The 24,244-nt window shown below is 42.0% G+C and overlaps 5 protein-coding genes across 10 annotated transcripts in view; 2 read left to right on the top strand and 3 right to left on the bottom strand.

The window, feature by feature from the left end:
• Positions 1-188: 188 nt before the first annotated feature.
• Positions 189-1,712, bottom strand: LOC6728754 (spermidine synthase). 2 transcript variants are annotated; one of them, XM_016175053.2, is made up of 3 exons: positions 1,495-1,635; positions 1,056-1,249; positions 189-979 (listed from the first exon to the last, which is right to left on the bottom strand). In XM_016175053.2, exon 3 carries the CDS (start codon positions 901-903, stop codon positions 250-252), a length of 654 nt encoding a protein of 217 aa, XP_016035428.1. In that variant the 5' UTR covers positions 904-979; positions 1,056-1,249; positions 1,495-1,635; the 3' UTR covers positions 189-249. The 2 variants fall into 2 exon arrangements, with proteins under 2 accessions (XP_016035428.1, XP_016035429.1); XM_016175054.3 differs by lacking the exon at positions 1,056-1,249 and having other exon boundaries at positions 1,495-1,712.
• A 778-nt stretch (positions 1,713-2,490) lies between these two features.
• Positions 2,491-4,408, top strand: LOC6728755 (calreticulin). The gene is made up of 4 exons (XM_002104054.4): positions 2,491-2,667; positions 2,793-2,897; positions 3,165-3,637; positions 3,730-4,408. The coding sequence occupies exons 1-4, from the start codon at positions 2,580-2,582 to the stop codon at positions 4,282-4,284; spliced, it is 1,221 nt and encodes a 406-aa protein (XP_002104090.1). The 5' UTR covers positions 2,491-2,579; the 3' UTR covers positions 4,285-4,408.
• A 225-nt stretch (positions 4,409-4,633) lies between these two features.
• LOC6728756 (zinc finger protein OZF) lies at positions 4,634-6,107 on the bottom strand. Its single transcript, XM_002104055.4, has 2 exons — positions 5,467-6,107; positions 4,634-5,405 (listed from the first exon to the last, which is right to left on the bottom strand). The coding sequence occupies exons 1-2, from the start codon at positions 5,976-5,978 to the stop codon at positions 4,766-4,768; spliced, it is 1,152 nt and encodes a 383-aa protein (XP_002104091.1). The 5' UTR covers positions 5,979-6,107; the 3' UTR covers positions 4,634-4,765.
• A 300-nt stretch (positions 6,108-6,407) lies between these two features.
• On the top strand, positions 6,408-8,280 carry LOC6728757 (GILT-like protein F37H8.5). 2 transcript variants are annotated; one of them, XM_016177109.3, is made up of 4 exons: positions 6,408-6,552; positions 7,463-7,753; positions 7,858-7,995; positions 8,090-8,280. In XM_016177109.3, the coding sequence occupies exons 1-4, from the start codon at positions 6,418-6,420 to the stop codon at positions 8,198-8,200; spliced, it is 675 nt and encodes a 224-aa protein (XP_016035430.1). In that variant the 5' UTR covers positions 6,408-6,417; the 3' UTR covers positions 8,201-8,280. The 2 variants fall into 2 exon arrangements, with proteins under 2 accessions (XP_016035430.1, XP_002104092.1); XM_002104056.4 differs by lacking the exon at positions 6,408-6,552 and adding an exon at positions 6,877-7,129.
• Positions 8,281-8,363: 83 nt separating this feature from the next.
• Positions 8,364-24,244, bottom strand: part of LOC6728758 — a 33,641-nt gene continuing 17,760 nt past the window's right edge. The window contains exons 1-4 of one of the 4 annotated variants that reach the window (XM_016175048.3): positions 12,933-12,950; positions 10,992-11,890; positions 10,635-10,936; positions 8,364-10,316 (exon numbers count right to left, since the gene is read on the bottom strand). In XM_016175048.3, the coding sequence (XP_016035433.2) occupies positions 8,856-10,316; positions 10,635-10,936; positions 10,992-11,826 (2,598 nt within the window). In that variant the 5' untranslated portion in view covers positions 11,827-11,890; positions 12,933-12,950 and the 3' untranslated portion in view covers positions 8,364-8,855. Of the gene's footprint in view, positions 10,317-10,634; positions 10,940-10,991; positions 11,891-11,977; positions 12,097-12,932; positions 12,951-24,244 lie in introns of those variants that run through there. The other 3 variants (XM_016175049.3, XM_016175052.3, XM_016175051.3) reach the window with 3 other exon arrangements.

Raw genomic sequence — 24,244 nt, forward strand, 5'->3', positions numbered from 1 at the left:
ACGTAATAAACATTACAATTTGTTCTATTTTCAACAGTAAAATAACTGAAAGACGGTAGTCGATACTCAGGCTCCAAAAATTCCACTAGCGGATGTTGATAATTGCTGATGAGAAGTGAAAATGAATCATTGCAAGCGTCAGCATTTGTTGAAAATATCTTAGAATTTAAGAAACGAGGATAAACAAGTCGTATTATTGTCATATTTATTTTTAACAAACAGATACACACGAATCTTTCCGCAACCTGGTCATTCGTAAAAGTGCTTCTGCACCCATCGAGGCAAGGCAAAGGCGGCGGAGTGAACCTCGGAGGAGTAGTACCTTAGGTCTATGGCATCGATTTCGGACTTTCCGAGCTTGGGAGTAGCGAAATCCTGGTTTTTGTTCAGGGAGCCCATGACGAAGCCAATGTGGCCGCAGGGATAGGACGGAACGGAGGTAACGGCATAGGCCACCTTAGCAAAGTGCTCCTTGCAGCCGGACATGGTCTTCTTGATGTAGTCCAGGTCCAGCCAGAAGCTACCGCCCTGGGAGCACACGATTCCGTCTTCCTTCAGCGCGTGTTTCATTAGCTCGTAGTAGCTCTCCTGGAACAGGCTCACTGCCGGACCAATGGGATCCGAGCTGTCGGTGATGATGACATCAAATTCGTTCTTGTGTTTCTTCATATAGTCGAAACCATCGCCAATGGTCAGCTTCAACTTCTCGTTGGCGAAGCCACAGGCCATCGCCGGGAGATATTGCTTGGACAGCTCGACGACACGGTCGTCGATTTCCACCTGATGCACTTCCTCGACCAGTGGGTGCTTTACCACTTCGCGAGCAACGCCGCCATCGCCACCGCCCACGATAAGGACTTTCTTGGGATTGGGATGGGCGCAGAGCGGCAGGAAGGATATCATCTCCTGGTACGAGAACTCATCCCTGGCCGTGCACTGGATGATTCCGTCCAGAATCAGGCACCGTCCATAGGTTTCGCTGTAATAGAATTATCGAATTATTGATTTTTTCAGCGGCGCAAGTGTACCCAATGTTCGACTGGAGGAACTCAAACCTGAAATACGAGCTGACTTGTTATCAGTATTCTGTCTGTCGTTTTTGGCCCTAGATGACTCCATCGATAAGGCTGTTGGTGCAGATCAAGAATAAACACACGAAAACCAAAGGGTCCGAAAATGCTGGCTGGGCAATTTGTGTTTGAACAACCAGTGGAAAATTTTCGATTTCTACAATCTATGATTTAGGGACCTTCAATGTAGGATACATATGGGATTAGGCTATTGTAGGTTAGTCCTTAAAATCTCAACAGCTTAAGCTGTTAAAAATTTCGGATGTGTGCGTCTTTATAATAATTTTGATTTAGTTTTTTAATCTCAATCTAAGCTAATTTATTTTGATATCTTTCTTCAAACTTCAGTCTAGACTGAGGAATTTCGGATGTAAACAAATGGGGCTGTGTGTACAAGTATTTGTTTATCTATTATTTATCTTACGTTTCAACGATCTGGATGTCCTGGAAGCGGGACTTCTCCTTGTGGATGACCTCCTTGACTTTCAGGGAGAATGACTGACCGGGCCAGAGATCGGCCTGCAGTTCGCTGAACCATCCGTTGTTAAGGGAATCCATTTGTTTAATGCCGCATTCGAATCGGCGTTTGATAAGATTGGCTCAACACGTGGGCTCCACACGAACTTACCGTATCTGCCACAAAGCTAGGTCTTAAAAAATACCTCAGAAGGGCAATTGGTATAAATACCAAAGCTTTTTTGTTTTAATTAATTTTATTTAACTTTTCTATGTCTGGGTATCTATCTTTTCTATTAATATAACACATTTCCAGAGAAAACTTCAATTGCTTAATGTAATAAAGCCAAATGTAAAAATTAGCACTTATAGATAAAAAAGTTCCTAAACTTAACGAAATACAGGTGCAAAGTTTTGAAATTTCTTTATTTGTTTTTGATTTGTATTATAATGTATAATTAACATCCAAACATTTTAAATACTATGAACTTTATCGAGAGATAACTTAATTGGTAACATGTGATGTAAGTTGAGTAAAAATTTTAATATCCGTTAAGCCGTTAAAAAGCTTTGGAATGTTCTGGATATACAACTGTTCTTGCTGTAAAAGTAATTGTTAGGGAAAAGAAGAATTGTTATTGGAATAATTTAATGTTTTGTTAGCTTAGCCTGCTGCAAGTGATTAGTTGTAGGCCAAAATAAATTAATTTTATATATTTTAAAATTTAATTTAATTAGCAAACGGTCACTTTAGTGTTTCTAATTCCAGCTCAAGCAATCGATAGTGACAGGGCAGCATGCGATTGCTTATCGAAAGCAGCCCTGGCCGGTGAAAAAGAATACGTAGACATCCCTGATTGGCCTGATTTGGGCCAATGAAAACGTTCCAGCAAACCAATTTCAGTAACAAGCCGTCCCGCTCCCACACGCACGAATCAGATGCAATAAATAAATAGCACTTTCTTGCCGGCATTTAGCACTTAACTTTAACCGAGTTCGGACAAGCATCGGAGTTGGAAGAGTCAGTCCAAAAAGTGGTGCGGGATCGTTCACATGATGTGGTGCAAAACAGTGATAGTGTTGCTGGCGACAGTCGGCTTTATTAGTGCCGAGGTTTATCTGAAGGAGAATTTCGACAACGGTAAGTGGTAGTCATCGCGTTCTATGGCCGCCATGTGGTCCTCCGCTCCTCTTCAATGAATAACGAAAGGAGAGACGATAAAAAAAAAGAAGAATAATAAAAGCCACCCTCGCTTGTTCCCGCAGAAAACTGGGAGGATACGTGGATCTACAGCAAACATCCTGGCAAGGAGTTCGGAAAATTCGTCCTCACCCCCGGCACCTTCTACAACGATGCTGAGGCCGACAAAGGTAGCGTATATGTGTCGATGTGTCGTCACTCCCTTTTCCAAATCTTTCTCTTCGCTCGTTCTGCCATTTTTATTTTTTCGTCGGCGTGTTATCTGCATTTGTATGTGCCCGTGTATGTGGAGAACATGAGCACGAAGAAGAGGAAGAAGAAGAAAAACCACTACGTGTACGTTTTCGAGTAGCTATAGTAACTGTATACACATTTTTTCTCTCTCCCCCTCCTCCGCCCTGCGCGCATTCGTATTGATGTGGACACACAATTTATAGGCATTCAGACCTCTCAGGATGCTCGATTCTACGCGGCTAGCCGCAAGTTCGATGGCTTCTCCAACGAGGACAAGCCCCTCGTGGTGCAGTTTTCCGTGAAACACGAGCAGAACATCGACTGCGGCGGCGGCTATGTGAAGCTGTTCGACTGCTCCCTCGACCAGACCGACATGCACGGCGAGTCGCCGTACGAGATCATGTTCGGCCCGGACATCTGCGGACCCGGCACCAAGAAGGTCCATGTGATCTTTAGCTACAAGGGCAAGAACCACCTAATCAGCAAAGACATCCGCTGCAAAGATGACGTGTACACCCACTTCTACACGCTGATTGTCAGCCCCGACAACACGTACGAGGTGCTCATCGACAACGAGAAGGTGGAGTCCGGCAACCTGGAGGACGACTGGGACTTCCTGGCCCCCAAGAAGATCAAGGATCCCACTGCCACCAAGCCCGAGGACTGGGACGATAGGGTATGTTGTAAATCCCCGCCCAAATCAGACTTTAGCCCCTCGAAAAACCGGTTTGGCTCATTGTTATTAAACAACAACGTACATCTCTGTAGGCCACCATTCCCGATCCCGATGACAAGAAGCCCGAGGACTGGGACAAACCAGAGCACATTCCCGACCCAGATGCCACCAAGCCCGAGGATTGGGACGATGAGATGGACGGCGAGTGGGAGCCACCGATGATCGACAACCCTGAGTTCAAGGGCGAGTGGCAGCCAAAGCAGCTGGACAACCCCAACTACAAGGGCGCCTGGGAGCATCCCGAGATCGCCAATCCCGAGTATGTGCCCGACGACAAGCTGTATCTGCGCAAAGAGATCTGCACCCTGGGCTTCGATCTCTGGCAGGTCAAGTCCGGCACCATCTTCGACAACGTCCTGATCACGGACGACGTGGAGCTGGCCGCCAAGGCTGCTGCCGAAGTCAAGAACACTCAGGCGGGCGAGAAGAAGATGAAGGAGGCCCAGGATGAGGTGCAGCGCAAGAAGGACGAGGAGGAGGCGAAAAAGGCTTCCGACAAGGACGATGAGGACGAGGATGATGACGATGAGGAGAAGGATGATGAATCTAAGCAAGACAAAGATCAAAGCGAACACGACGAATTGTAAGGACGTCTAGGGAAAATTACGTCGAGAAATATTCGGTATTTTTTGTGTGTTGGTAGCTGCTTTGATGTTCTAAGCAAACGGAAACCACAATTACAATTTGTAAGACTTATAATTTATAAACATACAACTTGTTGTTTTATTTCCAATGCTCTTTTGGTGCCATTTAAGGGTTGATTAACTTGTTTGTTTATCAAAATGGTGGTGCCACGTGAACAAATCACGGCCAAATGGCAACGCTGTCTACATCGTCGTGTCTACATCGATTTTTGATTTACACAAAAACGGAGTTGCCACTCCAAATGGTTTTCAAATTGCTGTTCGAATTCTACGAAAATATTAATGCAATAAATAAATTATAAATATTAATTTAATTAAGTCCCAATATAAACTATAGAAACATTATTTCAATGAGATATAAACATAACCCAATCCTAACTTATATATTCGAGTAAACCGACGTTTTGGTCAATAATTTAAGGTATCACTTTTGCTTCGGCTTTTGATCTCCATCCCGATGCTTTCCCAGAAAGTGCCGCTTCAGATGATGTTTCTCCCGGAAGTCCTGGAGGCAGATAGAACACTTGTAGGGCCGTTCATCCGAGTGGCGTCGTCGGTGCTTCGCCAGGTTATTGTTGTCCGAAAAAGTCTTGGGGCAGTGGGGGCATTGGTAGGGCTTCTCGCCCGTGTGTATGCGGATGTGGAGCTTAAGGGCCTGCTTGGAACGGAAGTTGGACGCACAGAACGGACAGGCATGCGGCCGCTCGCCCATGTGCGCGTGGATATGCACCTTGAGGGCCGTCTTGTTGAAGAATCCCGTCTGGCAGTATGAGCATTTGTGGGGTCCGTTTCCCTGCTTCGATTCCGCGTGGATCAACAGGTGCGCCTTGAGGTTTTGTTCGCGAGTAAAGGCCTGCTGACAGTGGGGGCACTGAAAGGGCGAACGCTCCTGCATATCCTTGCATTTGTGGCTGTCCAGGCTCTGGGTGCTTGAAAAGACCTTCAAGCATACCGGGCACTCGACGGTGGAATTGCTGTTGCGATAACATAGGTGGTTATCCAGGTCGGCCTTGAACAGAAAACGCTCTTCGCAGTTTTGGCATACGTGTGAATTGCTGTGAACCCTGTGGAATGAGATATACCATTTTAGGAACAGATGAAATCATAAGTATTGATTGTTCTTACTTCATGTGGTTCAGGAGGTTTATTTGGCGCTTAAACTCTTTGATGCATAGCTCGCATTTGAAAGGCTGATTCTTGATACTCCTCAACTGTCTGCCAGCTCGACTTGTAGTTGTGGAAGACTTGGTTGTTCTGGAAGCTGTTTGAGGTGATTTTTTGATTTCCTTGTTGAGCATCTTCTTAGCTACCAGACTGTCTTTGTCAAGGTTCTCAATGAATAGGAAATCCTCCACGTTGTGCTCGTCTTTGATGACCTGCCCGTTTAATATCGCCAAATAGAACTTCTTATAGTTCTCCTCGCATCTCCGCTTGAATCCGTAGGCAGTTCGTGCATCGTGGACACAAGAAATGCAGATTTTTTGGGGCAGTGCGTCGTCGGGATCCAACTGCACGTCGGCACATGTCTTCACCATCTCAGCAAGCTTGGCATCTTCAACATATTCCTCCAGCTGCTGGTCGAAAATGCCCAGCAAGTTTTCCGAGTAACCGCCACAAATTCGACACAGGTCCTCCATTGCGTAATCGCTGTTTAACTGCAGGTCATATTTTTGGTAAACAATAAACTATGGATTAAACTTTTGTATGCTTCTTTGTTTGGCTTTGGCTTAATAGAGATGGACTTTTCCGCCGTGACTCCTAGTGACTAATATTTTAGATCACGGTATTTATAAATGAAAGGTAAGCAAAGTTATGTTGTTAATAAAATAACAAGAAATTAATAATAGTAATTCATTAATAGTTGATAGATCAGATTCATTGAGTCAAGCTTTTTAAAAATACAAGCTATCGATAACTGTAGCCACAGTCGCCAATCGATTGCATTTAAATAGTGCGCGCTACAGAGTTTAGGCAAAAATAGCAAATAATTGTATTTTAAACGGTTCCGTGAAATTGGCCATGCAAAATAGTTTGATATGGAAAAGGTAGTTACTAGTTGATATCTTTATTGCAGACATGAACAGACTAAGTGTGAATATAATACTATCCTTTATGCTGTCCCTTCTGATATGGCATACTTTTACATATTACGCGGTACTGGAAAATATATGCCAGAATATTAAAGAGCAGCTTAAGTTGAATATGAAACAGGTGAACTTAAACTTTAAATTATGCATATCTAGCATAAAAGTACATAAACATAATACAAGTTATAATAGCAGAGTTGTAGGCAAATTATAAAAAGTTTGTTAGCCTTCATAGTAACTTCTTCCCAATATTTGCACTTAGCCAAAAGTGTTAATTATAGTATTGCGAATCCGTTAAATGTATGAATGCTTAGTTAAGCTTTTTAAATCGAAATCTGGCTGAGTCAAGAAACCGGCTTGCCTGCGAGAACGTCGATGAGAGGTGGTAAAACAGCTCTGCCCGTTCCCAGTTCGCTGCTGGCCAAAATTAAGCGCCGAATGTGACAAAACGGCGGCGCTCAGTTGCTCAACTAAAATCGAGTCCGACGGTCGCGTTAGCTTGGGCTTGGCATTCGCTGCGGACACAGAAACCTTCAATCCCGCACATCGTCGAAGGTCGATCGATTTGCCTACCCAAAGCTCAAAATACTAGTAACAAGATGACGAAGTTGGCCGCCACCGCAAGCCTTCTGCTCCTCATTCTGTCCCTCGGATGGGCGAAGCTCGAGGAGAAGCCCCGGGAGAAGCGTCAGTCCAACAAGGTTTGATTGCAATCCAACGCCTTTGGCTTCTTTGTTTACATTGGCTTTTAAGTGAACAAATGTTTCTAGCACTTATCTGCGTCCAAACTTTATACTAAGCTGTGTTCTGTGTTCTATACTATTTAAATTGGGCTTAAGCTAGAACTAGTTTATATGATTAAGAAATCACTACTTTCTCTATGTAAATTCCTCTGAATCTAGATTCTAGAATTATTCAGTAGCCCAAAGTGAATATTTACTTGTATAATGCGAACCCCAATTAGTAGTTAAGGTGAAAGGCCATCGTAAAGATTTTATCTTTAGACCAATTAATAAAAATGCCTTTTCTTTTAGCTGCACATCACCCTCCTTTACGAGTCCTTGTGCCCGGACAGCAGGAACTTTATGCATCAGCTGGGACCCGTTTACGAGGAGTTCGAGGAGTACATTGATATACTCTTAGTGCCCTTCGGCAAATCGCAGTCGGAGCGCAATGGTGCCATCTTCCACTGCCAGCACGGACCGGCTGAGTGCAAGGGCAATCGCCTCCAGAGTTGCGTCATCAACAGCACCGCAAACCAGGCGGCACAGGTGAAATTCGTGGTGTGCCAGATGTTGGCTCCGGATTACTCCCGCATTGATCAGGTAATCTACCTTCCGCGTACTCGTTGTGCTGTGTTTGCCCAACTGATTAACGCCCATTGTGTCCATTGTACCCATTATATATACCTTTATCATTCCATACGCAGTGTGCCAATGAGGCGGGCTTGCTCACCGATGTGGTCCACTGCCTGTCCAGCGAGACGGGCACCAAATTGCAGCTGCAGGCGGAGCTGGTGACCAAACAGTACAGCCCGAGTTTCATTCCCACCATCGTCTACAATGGCGTAAGTATGAGTAGCCGCGATCAATCGTCGCCGTAATCGAATGCACTCAACTGGTTTTCTTATTCACATTCGTATTCGTTTCCACATGCAACAGGTCTTCGATCAGCAGCTGCAGGACCATTCGCTGCGCGATTTCCGCGGCACGGTTTGCTATATGTTGCGTCAACAAAACTTGCTGCCCAGCAGCAGCACAATCTGCCAGTAGATAGATCTGCTAAATGTTCAATGTAACTGCCTCAAGTTTGGAATGAAATTAAAATTCATAAACTGGTTTCTTCAACCGCACAAGAATGCCTGTCCTCTGGGGGAATGGAATCGATGTAATCACAAGTGAATCAATAAGGTCACAGAGAACAAACAGTACAAAATTGGTTTAGGTTCTTTCTATTTTAGGGCTATAACTCGTTCTAAATGTAACATAAATCGAATTTTGACATGATATATATATATAATTTAACCAATTTTGTTCACACTTTCCTCTGTGCAGCACACACACCGTTCAGATAATAATTTATATTGATACGTAAGATACAGTTCATCAATGACAATCGTGTAAGTGTATATAGTACATGCAGTGCGTAGGGCGACTAATTTATTTACAAAGGCGTACAATATAAATTCATTATTTTTGGATCAAGGGGCACAGATTTAGATGATGGGATGGGAAATGGGGGATGGGGGAATATCGTTAGGTTTTCCTCTCGATGAACCAACAACAAATGACTTAACGGCTAGGTGCTAATGGCTAACCTACAACTAGGATTTCAATTTCTTGCACTTTGTGTTTTGCTATGGTCGCTGACGGGTGTGCAGAAATAACAATTTGTTGACGGGTTTCCGTTGTGATTAAAGCATTTCGCTCAGACAGCGGTGCCCGGAGCCTTGCCAGCGGATGAGCCCGCTGAGGCGCCGGTGGACGCCGCGTTGAGACTGAGCGAGCGACGTGGAGCCGGCTTTGGTGGTACCTGCGGCTTGACGGTCGCAATCTTGGCCAGCGTAACGCTTGCCTCGCTGATCAGCGGCTGCTGACCCGGTCGCTCCTTCTCCTGGAACTCCACGTAGCCGCTCTCGTCGCTGTCGCTGTTGTCGTCATCCGGATGGTCGCTCCTCTCCTGCTTGTCGCTGCCGGAATTGCTGCGCTTCAGGGTGATGCTGCTCGAGCTGCTGTAATTGGTGGCATCGCCGCTGTTGTTGCGCAGCTGCTGCTCCAGTCTTTGGTAGATCATCATCTGCTCCAGCACTTGCGCCTGCTCCAGCTCCAAGTCCGGCGACTGCTCCAGCTGGCCGGGATCGCTATCCCGCTTGCCGTTGTACTCCTCGTGGTTGGCATTTGTGACTGTGCTGGCCGTCTCGCAGCCGCTGGATATGGAACCCTCGTCGCTGTCCGGACTGGTCAGACCCTGCTGGGTGGATCCTCCGCCCGCTGCCGCCGAAGTGCTGGCCGTCGTCGAACTGGACGCATTGGAGGAGATCGATGACTGGGTCTGATGGCGGTACTTAAGACTCGTCTGATCGGCCGCCCGCATCTTCCTCATCGAACTGCGGTGCAACATGGTCAGCATGGCCGCATGTCGGAAGTAATGGTCGTCCGCATCGTCCAGGAAGTCTTCCTCGCCATCGCTGCAAACGCCACTGCGTCGCGGCGCGGTTACATCGTGATCTTCGGCATTGTAGTCCGCCTCCGGGTCGGCGCTGGGATCGCTGTTAATGGTGGGCAGGAGGCTCAGCGGTTCGCCCTCCTCCTCCTTGAGTTCGCTCAGGCTCACCATGCTCTGGCTGCTGTTCTTGTGCAGCTGCATGTCGAAGTACGGCAACAACTCATTACTCAAAGTCGTATCGAACTTCAGCAGCTTCTCGAAGTCGTCCGAATCGGAGCCATCATTGGCGGAACTGCTCGCCGCCGCCATCTTCTTGGTCTCTTCTTGCGGCAACTCCTTTGCCATGTGCGAACTGCAGCAGGGCGAGAAGGCCTGTATCTTGCCCGTACGCCGAATGGAGTGTCCGCGACGACAGCGACGCCTTCCCAGCGTCATGGCCGGATAGAGGGAGTCCTTCTGGCAGCACGGCATCATCTCCGGCTCATTGGTGTCCTCGATCTCATCGCCCTCCTCCTCGCCAATGGCCTCCTCGATGGCCATCAGCTTGGGCGCCGACTTGGAGCGTTCCAGCGGCGGTCTGTAGTTGTTGCCGCCCACACTCAGCATGATCTTGCGGCGCGGCAAGCTCGGATTGTCGTAGACAGCGTTGGCCAAACTCAAGCGAGCGTTTTGCTTCAGAATTTTCTCGCGCTTAAATTCGCGCAAAGCGCTCTCCAGGTTTTCCTGCAAAATAAAATATATATTTGAATACATCCATTATGATTTAAATAGTAATCTCTGCAGGATGAGGAGCATGCTTATATTAGTTAATACAACTGGAAGTTTCTAGACAAAGCGACATAAGAAAACGCGCATAGAGATTGCATGAAATTGGAAGAAAAAAGTCCATAGATAAACATAAATGGTTAGTCATGCGTATACTTGATTTAAAATACGGAACCACTCAAGTATAATCTCGTAATTTCTAGATTGATGCATGTATAAAACAGTTGATAGTCATTCTCCACTCTTGCAGGATTCGGATCAGTAGGAACCACTCACCCTCAGGGTATCGCAAATGTCCTGGGCAATCTTCTCCTTGCTGCAGAGCACCGCATGGCAGCGGAGCTCATGCTTCAGCTTCCTGCCCTCATGGCGGTAGATCCAGCAAAAGACCCGCGGATAGTTCTTCGGTGCACAGCAGTAGGTGATCCTGTGGGCCCAGTACTCCGTGAGTCCGTGCTGCCGGGTGGTGGCCTTCAAGCCGGAGGCGCACACCTTCAGGCGCATGATCACGTCCGGCTTGGAGTGCTGGGTGTAGTTCCGCCACAGCGTATTCAGCTGCTTCTCCACACAACCCTCACCTGCTAAGGATGCAACATTAGTATGAAACCCATTGTGATTAAATGTCTGACTCACCCTTCGCCCAGCCGGTCAGGACGTTGCCCAGGTACGAGACCTTGAACTCCGGATCGGGTGTGCTAATGTCCACGCTGTGTGTGCGCCTCCAGAGTTTGCCCAAACTGCGGGTGAGCGTGCGATACGCCTTCGACTTCGAGGTGAGCTGATCGTTCTGGTCATAGCCCCCAGTGCGACCCACATGCTCCTGCCGGCTGCCGTAGAGCAAATCCCGCGAGTCCGTCGTCAGGGTAATGACGTTCGTGACCCTCACCGTGTCATCCTCGCCAGCCACATCGCCGTCCTCCTTGGACACCCGCTTGAATCGCTCCAGATAGGGACCCGCACGTCCCCGCCTCCCACTGTAGGTGTTGAACTTGCCGCCCTCGGCTCCGGATGCCAGACGCTTCTGCTCCTGCTTCTCGAACTTCTTGGCATTGTAGGTGTTGCCCAGCAATCTGGCCAAGCTGTTGCTCTTCACGAACTTGTGCTGTCGCGGTGGCGTTCCAATTGGCACCGGCGGCAGTGGAGCAGCAGTTGTCGCCGGCGAAGCATCCTTGCTGCCCGCCTCCTGGCTCTCCTGTGACTTGCTCTGACTCAGCTTCTTGCTGCTGCTGTTGCTCCCGAAATGGAAAAGGGTGCGACGCTCCTTGGCTTTTTTCAATGTATTGCTGTTTGGTTCGTTGTTTGGTGTTGCTGCTGCTGCTGCTACTTTGGTGTTGATCACCGCTTGACTCACGCTTCCCAAATCCTCGTAATCGTTGTTATTGTTGTGCGTGGCCACTATAAAGTCCACCTCATCACAACCCTCGGTATCGTGCTCCATTGTGGATTTGTTACCGTTGCTGGCCGCCATTTTCGGACTGAGCTGCTGATGTACCCAATCAATATTCGCTGGACAAGAGCATGTTACGGAAGATCTGCAAAAGAAATCAGGAGATGAGTTAATTAATTTATCAATTGGGCAGTACAAACAAGTGAGTAACTAGTCATAAGCAACTAATTACCCAATAATTCCATTTAGTAAATATAAAATGGAAAAATTGTTGTTTAAAATTGTTTTGTAACACAAGTTATGAGGCATATGATTATTTTCAATGATTCAATTATTTTACACATGTTTTTTTTCCATATTTTATGACAGTGTTCTTATTTTTGAATGCTTGACAAACGACTCATACGAGTCAAATAAATTCCATTCCTGAACTTGGTCAGAACTTGAGTGTTCCCATCCTTTGATTTATGCACCGCAATTAACACGCTTTTATTGTCGCATTTATGAATGAGTGTTAGGAGGCTAAATTCCAAATTTAAGCCACACTTTCACTCCCAACACTACCACCAATTCACACCCGATTTCGAGTGAATTTTTCCGCAACTGCGGCCAAAAAGTGTCAACTGGCTAATAAATTACCCCATGATTAACACTTGGCAGCAGCTGTAATGTGTTTTTTTCCCTTTGGTCTCGTGTTGTGTTGTGTTTTCGCACAGCTTACAACAATATGCAAATGTTTACGGTATCAGGTATTATAATTACTATTTTTTGTAGCACTGTTTTCTGTTTGTAGATGAAAAACGCCACCACGAGCCCCACTGTTTTCTGTTTTCAGTTTTCCGTTTCGCATTTAACATTTTCACATTATTTAGATGGCGAATTGTTTGCTAAAAACGCCACTTGAAGATGCAACTATCAAGAGTCATTAAGTACGAGTATTAAATGCCTTAAAAACACTTAAAACCTAGCAATTATGGCGCGACAAAGTACATTTTCCATTCGCTTTACCTAACTATATTTAGTCGCTGTGAGTAGCGTAATTAAAACACAATAAAGTTGGGCAAACAGCTCTGTTTCCTCGCCCCAAGCGATCCGATCGAACTGAACCCAATTTTCAAGCCTAATCACTCTCACGTACGTGGCCGATTAGAGGACCGATTAGTGGCCAAGGTAGGCAAGTAACTAACCTAGCTGGAAGGTAACCTCTAAGATCCATCACTTTCGAGTTGCTTGGTCTAATCGCGACGAGGTGTTTTGGCCAACTGCAGGCGCGTTCTGGCTCTAATCTAATCGCTGTGGCCATTTTGCGGCTCTGATTTTTATGGCCAACTATAAAGGTGCAGACAGTCGTGCTCGTGATTTAAAATTATAAATATTAAACTGTTCTGCGGAATGGAATTTATGGTAATTTACGGCCAAGTGGCTGGCCATTCTCGCAGCCGCAGCGAATTCATAGGAACTTGCCACAGTTGCTACTCCATAAACAATATTCAATTTCCAATATCCAATAATAGCACCTCGGACAAAAGCCAATTGGTTAGGTTTGTGGCCATATCATTAGCTTTGAGTTTGTTTCTATGCAATGACCTTGGCTGTCTGCAGGTGTCTTTGGGCAGCCAATAAAATCGCTGGCTTTCACTTTTTCCCTCGACTGAACCCACTCCACCCCACCAACCATTACGTTTTTCCTATGTTCATGCAAATGTCAACCGAAGAGCCATTCAAACATAGATGCCAACGATTGTGAGAAAGCCCAGTAGTCATCGCCATACGCCCCCTCTACCATCGTCCATCATCTAACCAATGACTATCTGAAGTGATCCCTTGGGGCAATGACATCGCCTCCGTTTTCTCCGCCTTGTAAGAGCGGCCAAAGAAAGCGCGCTGAATTTGTAAGAAAAGGTAAACATATAACAAAAAATATTTAAAATCGAAAAAAGAAGAGGGGAAGAAAAAAAGGCGAAATAATTGTTTTGCACCGGCCCTGCCCCACCCATTATCATTTATGCCGCCGCCCCTTTGTCCATAATTGCAAGTCTTCAAGTCTCGAATTGTGCGTGAGCGCGCATTTTAAACACCCAGCTCACATTAAATGAAATACGAAAATTAAGCACAACACAAAAAAAAATCATACCTATAAGAAAAGTACACTTTGTATGCCTTCACTTGGCAAAAAAAATAATAATAAATAAAGAAAAGAAGAGTGAACAAAATCATGCAAAAAGCGTAATGAGGAAGTGCTGCCATGTGGACAGTTTCAGTTTGGTGTGCAAAATATTAACACCCAACTAAGGAAACCAGGAGCGGTTCAAGGCCTCCGCAGGTAAGTCTTCCGATGAGGGAGAAATTTAGGCACTTCCTCTACACAGGAGCGGTTCAAGCTCTGCGCGGGTAAGTCATTCGATGAGGGAGAAATTTAGCCACTTCCTCTGTAAGCAATGTGATTAGTGGCGACGAAGAACTTTGTGCCAGCTCAATAAATATTTAATGACATGAAAGTGACACTGTAATTTGCTGTGATCATTAATAAAAAATAAAAAAAATAAAACAAGCTGACTTTTACTTAATATGACATATGCGCGTGTATTTCCGCTACTCTTCGCTTGGTAACAACATCTGTTGGCTTTTTGATTGATCATCGTATCTTATAATTAGGTAAACGCTTTTAATTTATTTATTTGATATTTCTATTTCGGTTTCTCGACTTCTTTTGTCCAGTCCGAATGTGCCTAGTCATTTATCAACATTTATTTTTAAACATTTTCTACTTTTTTTTTCTTGGCTGTTAACAGCTAAATTTGCGTTTGTTTCCCAAACGAGAACTGGGATTCGGTGTTTCCCAGGCAGCTTAAAATGCAAAAGCCAACGGAGAACCACATCGAAGCTATTTGTTTGGGCACCAAACACTTGAAAGTTCTCAATAGGCCAAGCCGCAGAGTTGAACAGAAAATGCAATTTATTATTGTTAAGAGCGAACCGACGAGGGCCCGCGGATAGGTACAGTGAAGCCTACTCACGCAGCAACCAATCTACTCTCAAAAACCAAAACCTAATAACACAAGTTGAAGCAATAGTTTCATATGACTAATATTTCGCATATTTTTTTGCACATTGGTTTCTTTTACTAGAGGTTCCACTGTATTCGCATAGCTTTGTTCGGCGCTCAGGTGCACCGATTGGTTGTTGTTGGCGGCTTGTCTAGCATAAACTGTGTCAACTGCAAGTTTGAAAAGTTGATTCTAATGTTTACTTAGTGTGGGCCCCACTCGCACATAAATATCAATTTAGCCATGCTCCTCTGTGTGTGGTTCTCCAACCTGACCCCCCTCCCCCCACCCTTCCACAATGTCAGGTCGAATAAATCGTAAATTCTGAATTCTCCGCTGAGATCTCTGGTTTTGCAGCCTCGGCTCAGAGGCACCCAAGAATGTCTCAAAATAAATACGATAAAAAAAGTGACTCGCAACTAAATTAAACAGTTTCGCAATTCGCATTCGTCAGATGTATTTTTATTTTATTATTTTTTTTTTTTTGGGCATGTGTGTCATGTGCGGTTGTCGCCTAACTTTTGGCAATGCTGGACGAGATGGGGGGCAGTCCGGAGGAGTCATATAGGGAGTAAGTTGAAGGAAGCCTTTCGGTACGTGCGAACGCATTGGAATGCATTTAATTGAACAAATGAATAAACTATAATGTATGGCATAAATTTGTACAGCATTGTATTCTCTCGACAATCGATTGGCAGCACACACCTCAGAATCAGACAAAACCGGGTTTAAGCCAGCATCTATATTGGCATTCTTGCGATTATACGGAAAATTCAGATAGCTTAGAAATCAAGAGTGAAAAGTGCGAGTTTATCAGCTTTTATTTCAGTTTCAGCATTTACAAAAACATTTTAATACTAATGAGTTTCTGAACTGTGAAATTCCTAACTTAGAGATATGTATCTTTATCATAAAATATACGGGTTTACAAATGTTTTTCCAAGAATTTTTTACTCGCATAATGCCACCATATCAAACATCTAACCCGATTACATATCCATTCCCATAACCCTCCTTAGCAACTCATTTTGGAAACGAATTAAAAATTCAGTTCTCATCTCGCCGTGAAACAAAGGAACAAATGACATTGACTTTTGTTTGCCTTTTCTTTTATTTTATTATTTTTTTTTTTGGCGATGAAAAGAAGAAAAAATTCCCTCGAATTCGGTACTAAAGCCTCAGCATCTTGGGCGGCAATTAATAGTGTAAAAAAAACACCAAACAATTTGTTTTAATTCTGCTTATAGACAGATCATAAAGTAAATTGTGCCATAAAAAACAGATAGGAACAAAGTGTGCAGAAAGAATAAAATGCTCGAGAAAAATGATACTGCGTTGAAAATCGGTGTGTTTAGTGTCGAATGCCAGAAGTTCGTGAGATTTACGAGAGTGTGTTTCGGTTTAATGGGGTCGGTAGACGGGTAGTAGGGATCCCGACTTTAATGGGGGGGCTCAAAAGTTTAACCAACACAATATGTTGTTGCTGCCCCTTTTTTCTCTTTTTTTTTTGCTTTTTTTTAACACTTGTAGTTGGGCTAATTGAGTTGGAGTAGCCGCAGCAGGTTTTTGTTTTACAAATTATATATTTTTTATATGCCTGCGTAATTCTTCTCTCTCCTTTTGTATTGAAATTTCTGGCTACTTTTGAAAGTGAATGCCTTGACATCATTTTGTTAACATTTTGCATTTTATTTTTCGCTCTTTTGTTCAATGAAACGTTGTTCGAAATTCCGAACTGCACTCCGCATGTCTTTTTCTTAATCTCAACTATAATATATTCATATTTGCTGGCTAGAATACAAAAAAAAAAAAACACAAACCTTTTAGGAAGACAAACAATGGAGCTTTGCAAGAATTAACTGCCTAAGACTTTAACAAATATTTATGCACACACAAATTATTTAATTAAAGTGCCCCCGAGGGGCAATATCATGTGTGTTTTGTTTTGCGTCTTCGGGGTGAAAGTTAAGCTCTGCGAATTGGTTTCTTGCTAATTACTGCGGATATAGTATCTATAATTCGTTATCTGGCAAACAGAGAAATGCGCAAAAGTTCCCATATAAATATCCGACTTTGACGTAGGATTATAGCCAAACATTATTAGCCAGTAACCGAGACAATGGCACATTCGTAGGCGTGCCAGCCAAGATGTCTGGGCCAAAAAAAAAGAGTCCCATGCAAATTGTTTGTCATCGTAAACACCCCCTTCCCATTACGTAGGCTTGAAAATTTATTAGCGCCCAGAAAAATACCATATATGCGGGTTAATTGGGCAATCGCAAAATGCAAAACATGCTAAACATGCAAAATGATGCCTAATGTGTGTTTTGTATGCGTTTGCACAACTGCAACGCCAACAACAATGGCAATGCCACTAGCATGCAACAGCAGCAACAACAACAGCCGTGCAACATTGCAAAGTTTCCTCCTCCATTGCAAAAATTGCAACAATTCAGTTTGGCAATCAGCTGCAGCTTACAAGACCACCTGCTATACGAAAAAAACAAAAAAATACAACATTTTCAACATTCTCTTAATTAAGTATTTATTAATAAGCCATTACAATAATAACATCAATTTTTAACTGCCACAATAAAGTTGGTATTATAAAAAACTAATGGTAATGCAGTTACAGTTTTAAAGTCACTTAATTAGGAAGTATCTGCTGTAGATCCCACAGTTTGACATTCATATGCACTGCAGTGATTATTAATGGATTTTTGACTTTGTTTCGAGTTTGATTTGGTTTTTATGCTGGCTTTGTTGCTGTTTTCAATTAAAGTTTTCAATCTTATTTTTTTTCTATAGCTGCTGGGACATGAGTGGATCCAGAGAGCCCGAGGCGGTAAAAGTTGGCCAAGGAATTACAATTATCGGCTTAAGCCGGACTTATAAGCCAAATGTTTGTGAGAAAGCGTTTCCCTGGAGCAACGAAAAATCTAAAGTATATATGTATAATCCTCCAGTGGTTATAACCAATGTTTGGTTAAACAAAGTTGCAAAGTATTTTTTCCAAACACGGAACTCTGGTAACTTCAAACTTAGTAAGCTGCTCACTGTGGCCAAACTCCTTATTATTCACAGGGAGCCACATCCCCCGTTCGAGTCATCTATTTATTCATTCAAATCATGACGGCGTCTAATGATGAATGCCATGAATAAAAGGCTCAAGAACGCTCGGACACGATTTTCAGCTTTATTTATCACCTCGATGCTAACAACGAAAACGTAACAAAAGTCCAAATACCAACTTCAACTAGATGAAGCCACAAAGAGAAGTGCTACCAAAATTGAATTATTAAAAATTAGGCGTTATTATCATCGAATTGAACGTAGCATCTCGAATACATTCAATTCAATTGATGAGCGGCGTGTGCATCATCGATTAATAATAAATACAAGTCGAACTGGTAAAGCAATCGCTGCGAAGCAAAAAATCGATTAAATCGAATTTGTTATTCTAACAGAATCCATTAAAAAGTTAACGATTACACGGGACAGGTTGGGCTGGTTGGTTGCTTATCCTCCCCATTGAGCGGAAAGTGAAAATTAATCGCGATGGCATATATATAAATATATATACAGATGTCTACTATCAAATGGATTGGTATTTGGGATGGGTATTGGAATCGAAATGGTCAGTTGTTGGGTAAACAACATTTTTCCGCCATTAGGGAAGGGACTCACTTTACAATTCTGTGATCGAATGGCGATGGTATGGCGTCGTTAGCCAATTGTTTGTGGACCTGAAGATGACTTCATGTCTGGCCAAAAGGGTTGGCATCATTACTATTATTGTTTTAGCCTAGCCACAATAATGTGCTTGACATGTTTGTGAATTAATGAGGACTTGGGTGCGGAATTCTTGCATAAGCAATTCGAGTTCCCACTGGCCGAGTAAATATTATATTAGTTTGTTGTTAGGAAAATTTCTTGGTCATGGTAACGATAACCCATTTATTTGTGTGGATTTTTATTTGGCCATAAACTGTAATTGGGGAAATTTTCCGAAAAAACAAAGTGTTCGGCTATAAACACAGCCAACTAATATCTATAGATAAAACGTGATTTAGCACTCTATCTGGCAATTAGAATGGTTACTATGTACTAATTTCGAAAACACTAATAGTACACTATCTGCTCGTAAATTAAATGAAATGATTGAGTGCGATGTGGAAAAGTTTCTGATTTGCCCATGGAAAACACCTAGATAAGTATAATACCAGGCATAAAAATGTAGCAATATATTAAACTGAATTGTTAATAATTAGCAAGAGAAGAATTGGTAGGCGGCAATTATAAATTGGCCAAAAGTTTAACCAACAAACAATTAGAGGGAATACAAACTAGTTTCTAGCAACAAAGACGTTTAGATAACATATATGCATATGTTATTACAATCCAAAATCAAAACCCAGACATTTCATTGTATAATCTTGTAATTTTTGGGATACTTCTCACCAATTGTACGATCGTCAAGTACGAATGTATGAATTATCCATAGGTGTTTGGCGGTGACACCCTTAACAAGTGAGTGTCTGACACCGAAGTGATCGAGGTGATTGTGCAAAATGATAATTTGGCCGGCCAATGCCAATTCTTGGCGGCTATTTACTATTTGCTCGCTTCTTTATCGACGGGCCCATTCGACGTTTTATTCGCGAAAAGGTTTATTTTGTCAAGCAATTAACGGGCATTTGTTGAATTTCGTGTGAAAATTTTCCACTAAAATTCCGGCACAGTATCGTTTTGGTTGTTTCTGCCTTTTTTTGCTTCTTTTTTTGGTCCGTAGTGGCCAACTGAAAGAGCAAGAGTCAAATTCTTGGCCAAGATAAGCGGGCAGGGCTTAGTCATACGCTGCCAAATTGCAGGCACACATGCAGGGAAAGGCCACTCAGCCATTAAAAAAGCTCGGCTTTTCGGCCAAGAGAGCCGGCCGATATCGCCCATGTCAGTTGCCGTTGACTGGCCATTAGCCAAGGCTGTAGTTTGCCAAGTTTCAGTTGCTGGCTACTTGCAATCGCGCCTTGCCTGATATTTAGAATCGGCCAACAGCAGCAGCGGCTTTAATGCCCTCTTATGGATTGCGCAGACGCCAAAAAATTGGCCAACAACAAGTTGTTCGGTTGTTTGGCACACGGAAAAAACTATTGCTAACCCCTTTTTGAAATCAATCAGATAAAAAATGATTAAACAAGTAATCAATCGCATTGCTTACAAACAATTTGCAAAATAAAACATTAGCTTTGTTATTAGTAATTCATGTTTAAAATGTAATAACTTAAGTTATCTCCGGTTTCTTTCAGTGCCGAAGTAAATTACTTGGTCCGGTCTTGTCGGACTTTTCAGTTTTCTGAAAAAGTTTTTCCCGATCCATGTCTGGCTGGTGTACTTGTTACGTGAGAAAATTTTTGTGCAAAAAACTAGCATTTTGTTTTGGTTGTATTTTAATTTAATTTTTTTTTTGTTTTTTTGGCCTGTCGAGCAGCTGCCTCAAAATGTAGCACTTGAGTCTTTTTTGTTAATAAATGCATTCCTCCGGCAAAAACCGCATGGTGACCATGTGACCGGGCTAAGAAGAAACCTTGGCTCAAAAAAAAGGGTTCGCTTGAATACAAAAACAAATTGAATACAAAAGTATATTTTTTGACATGATATGACAGCAGCTCCATAACCAAAATTTACAAATATGAATTAATACAAGATCCTTGCTTTTCACACAAAAGATTTCTGCCGATTTATGTGTTTTCTGTATAAGTAAATGGCATTTTAGGACATATATTTGTTGAACATTTGCATTATTTATACAGATATGTAAATCGGTTTAGCATTGTCAAAATTAAATTTGTTCTGAATAAATAAATTTTTGTTTTCAACATTTATTTCTCAGCCAGCTTTTTCGTTACTCCAGCAATTGATATGCATCGCACAAAAGTAAATTTAGATATTTATACCCATTACACGTATAATGGTATATTAGGTTCGTTGCGAAGTATGTAACAGATAGAATGAAGCTATTTCATCACTATCTTTTCATTTTCTTTATATCTTTTGCATATCCCCATCTCTCGCCTACTCCCACATGCTGGGTAATGGGTATCTGATAGTCGACTTTAGCATTCTATGTGGTTTGGCGCAAAATTGTATGATACTCTTCATTTTACCTCGTCTTGTACCTGAATTGAATTTCAATTACCGTTCAAATTGCTTACAAATTCCACTTGCCATTCCAATTTCAATAACGAAAAATAATAAATAAATGAAGTGAACAAAAAATAATACGAGCTCAATGCAAACAAATGCGCATGAAATTAATTCGAAGGAAAGATTGCCAAATACCAACAACAAATTAAAAAGTTTATTAAAATGTATGGCACAATAATATGGAATTAATTTAAGTCAAGTGACTTGCTTTTGAATTATGCGTTGATAAGTGACTTTTGGCACTACGCTAAAACACAAATGAGTCCATTTTATTAAGCTAACGAATGAAGTAAAAATAATCCAATGAATTATATGCAAATTATTTCGCAAATTTAAAACGTGCAGCCAATAGTGAGTTAATGAGACATTATGCAAATTACATAAGTAATAGTATTTACTCGGCAGACGAAAAGATATTCTAACCAATTAAACCAACAGTGCAATATGTTTTCTATTTATCGACACTCTTTGTTCCAGTGTTTGCATTGTACTTTGTTCGATTTCCAAGAATTAAACACATAATCCGATTAAATTCAAATGATTTCGGTAAACATCTTGGGTTTGTTAATCGAGGCAGTTGGAAAATGCTAACCACTGATCTCGAAACTAAAGTATATGACCTTTTTTTAACTTTTAATTCCCTGTATGCCCTATGGGCTGTGGGATATACTTAGGTAATAAGAGTTTTAAAGCCCCCATTACACGATTATCCAATTAGAAAACGAGTCCGCAGCTAGTCGGGGGTAATAAATTCGCCATTTTTAGAACCGCGTCAGAAACCTTTTCATTTCACAAATGCGCAATTTCGCCTAGAATTGAGAAAATCACCGTACCAAAGGCAAATTAAACTCACGCTTTAGCTTTACCTTAAAAAACAAAAAAAAAAACGAAACAAAACAACGTAGACAAAGTACATTTTAAGCAAGAGTAAGAATTAAGCAGTGCGATAAAAATAAATGACATTACAAAGGTTGCCGATAATAGCAAATTGTCAAGTGCTTTTGGCCATTTCAATTCGAAGATTTTATATTTATAGACCCCGTTCCGGTTATTAAGCCGCCTAAATGCAGCTCCGTGACAAGCGATTTGCCGTAGTTGTGGTAATTGCATCAAACGCGATTTCGAGGCACACAAACCCACTGTGCAATGCACACGCAACATTCGAACAGAAATATGTGGCTAGTAGGATTAGGGTGGACCATCTTCCGTGTTTGGCCAAATGCATTTGGCATTCCGATGTTGCCACACTCGTTTGGCTGAGTAATTGTGCAGCCAGCGCAACGATAATAGCTCGAAATAAAATGGCAATAAATAATATTGAGGAATATTCAAATGGCTAAAACAAAAACAAGTTTACAGGGCCTATAAAATAATAAACACTCCGCAAAGCAATTTAAACCAATATAAAAGCAGAAATCCAAACTTTCGCTTCCTGAGTTATAACAAGAAATTCAGTAATTAAAAGGTATCAGAAAAATCAAGTTAATAAGCTTTCTATTAGAGAATATTCAGATATCATTCTTATAAATATAAAGTAATATCCAAAAATAGTTAGATATAGAAAAAAACCTAATGGCTAATTATTAGCGGGGTTTTCAGTTTTTAATTCAATTTAAATGGCACCTTTAATTCCTAGAAGTTATATCTTTGCATTTGGGAAATTCCCGTCTTCCCCTGTCGTGTTCGCGATTCATAAATAATTTATTAGCCTCGCTTCATTTGCGGCTTCTGCAAGTTCTCAAATTAATTATTACGAATTAACACAAAACTCAAGAAGCACGCGTCGGATAAAATTAAAAGAAAAACACAGCACAGGAATAGCAGATAAATAAATGAACTTATCACCTGAGGCACTTTTGCTACTTTTTGCCGTTTGCCATTTTTTGTGGTTTGGCCAGTTTGTTCGCCAGATCAAACGAATCGCGCAGATTGGGGGATAAAGAAGTGATCTTTTTTTATTTTTTGCTGACGCACATTTCACGAAAAATTATAGAAGAAGCACCGCCCTTCCTCCCCACTGCTAAAGCATACTATAATTATCAAAGAATCAGTTGGTTAATGAATTTATAATGGTTTTATTTTTATCTCGTTGGCGAATCCCATCCAGACAGGTCTGGCTCTAAGCAGAAGCTGTTTTTTATTCCTTTTTTTTTGTTTGTTTGTTGGCTCTTGGCTTGTGCCAAAACAATTTGCCACCTGCTGTCCGAACTTGAGCTCGTTTTCTGGCCAAATCGCATTTACTTTTACTGCAAGAATTTGCTTCCGAAACTCTCACTGTGCCCAAAACGACAGACTGACATGTCAGGTGTTGTGTCAAATGTCCATCCAAATGACTACGTGACGCGACCAGGTGAAAACCCGAGTCCGAAATATCCGAACAGCCATTTCCATGTCCATGTGCGGCGACATAAAATTTAACGCAAAACCAAAAAAAAAAAAACGCAAGAAATTAGACGGCTAACTTTTACTACAGCTTCAGATTCTTTGCGAGATGAGTAAAAGTGAAGCCAATTAAACGGAGCTTCTGTGCGAGGAAAGTGGAAAGTATTTACGATTTCGCAGCTTAAAGATTTATGATTTCAAAGTTCTTAAGTTAAGTAGGCTCATTAAAATGGCATTTTCATTGATGCCAAACCCCTTTGAAACAAACAAATTTAATCATATTTAAATATAATTAAGTAATAAATCCGGGAATCACAGCAGCAACGAGTTTTATTGATTTATTACCACATATTTTGTCATTCGCATTTCATTCATTTCATTGCTAAGGTTGTTTACCAATTCGAATTTGCATATGAGTGGAGAGGTATTCGAAATTGTCAATAAATTTGTAGGCTTGGTCAAACCGAATTGTTTATTGTTAGCTCAAGTTTAAAGTTCACCCCTTTCTTTCAACTTGATTTCAATATGATTTCATTTAAACTTGAATTCATTTCAGCTAATCCAGTGGTCTATTAATCCGATTTGTTGTTATAAGACGATTAGAAATACCAGCTAAGATATTGTAAAATAGAAAAAATTCAATTAGAAGTTAGTACAGCCAGTTTAAACATGGAAATATTGTAATTAAAGGCATATAAGTTGCTTACTTTTAGCGGATACGATTTAAGCCAAAAATGACGCAAATTTATGATCTAAGCAAATTATACTCATTGCATGTGAGCAATTGCTACTCGTGGCTGTCGATGTCGCAGATCGTTTCCGTTGACAAATTCACATTGTTGTAAACAATGAAATCCACGAACTTA

Source organism: Drosophila simulans, chromosome 3R (assembly GCF_016746395.2).
Source record: "Drosophila simulans strain w501 chromosome 3R, Prin_Dsim_3.1, whole genome shotgun sequence".
In the NCBI taxonomy this organism is placed as follows: domain Eukaryota; kingdom Metazoa; phylum Arthropoda; class Insecta; order Diptera; family Drosophilidae; genus Drosophila; species Drosophila simulans.

Excerpts from the sequence above, each read along its gene's own strand:
- LOC6728755 (XM_002104054.4), top strand. The coding sequence starts at position 2,580 with ATGATGTGGTGCAAAACAGTGATAGTGTTGCTGGCGACAGTCGGCTTT. Across the intron at positions 2,668-2,792 it reads GAAGGAGAATTTCGACAACG|AAAACTGGGAGGATACGTGG; the intron begins GTAAGTGGTAGT and ends TTGTTCCCGCAG. Across the intron at positions 2,898-3,164 it reads CGATGCTGAGGCCGACAAAG|GCATTCAGACCTCTCAGGAT; the intron begins GTAGCGTATATG and ends CACAATTTATAG.
- LOC6728756 (XM_002104055.4), bottom strand. The coding sequence starts at position 5,978 with ATGGAGGACCTGTGTCGAATTTGTGGCGGTTACTCGGAAAACTTGCTG. Across the intron at positions 5,406-5,466 it reads AACCTCCTGAACCACATGAA|GGTTCACAGCAATTCACACG; the intron begins GTAAGAACAATC and ends CTCATTCCACAG.
- LOC6728754 (XM_016175054.3), bottom strand. The coding sequence starts at position 1,628 with ATGGATTCCCTTAACAACGGATGGTTCAGCGAACTGCAGGCCGATCTC. Across the intron at positions 980-1,494 it reads GACATCCAGATCGTTGAAAC|CGAAACCTATGGACGGTGCC; the intron begins GTAAGATAAATA and ends ATTCTATTACAG.
- LOC6728757 (XM_016177109.3), top strand. The coding sequence starts at position 6,418 with ATGAACAGACTAAGTGTGAATATAATACTATCCTTTATGCTGTCCCTT. Across the intron at positions 7,754-7,857 it reads ATTACTCCCGCATTGATCAG|TGTGCCAATGAGGCGGGCTT; the intron begins GTAATCTACCTT and ends TTCCATACGCAG. Across the intron at positions 7,996-8,089 it reads CCACCATCGTCTACAATGGC|GTCTTCGATCAGCAGCTGCA; the intron begins GTAAGTATGAGT and ends CACATGCAACAG.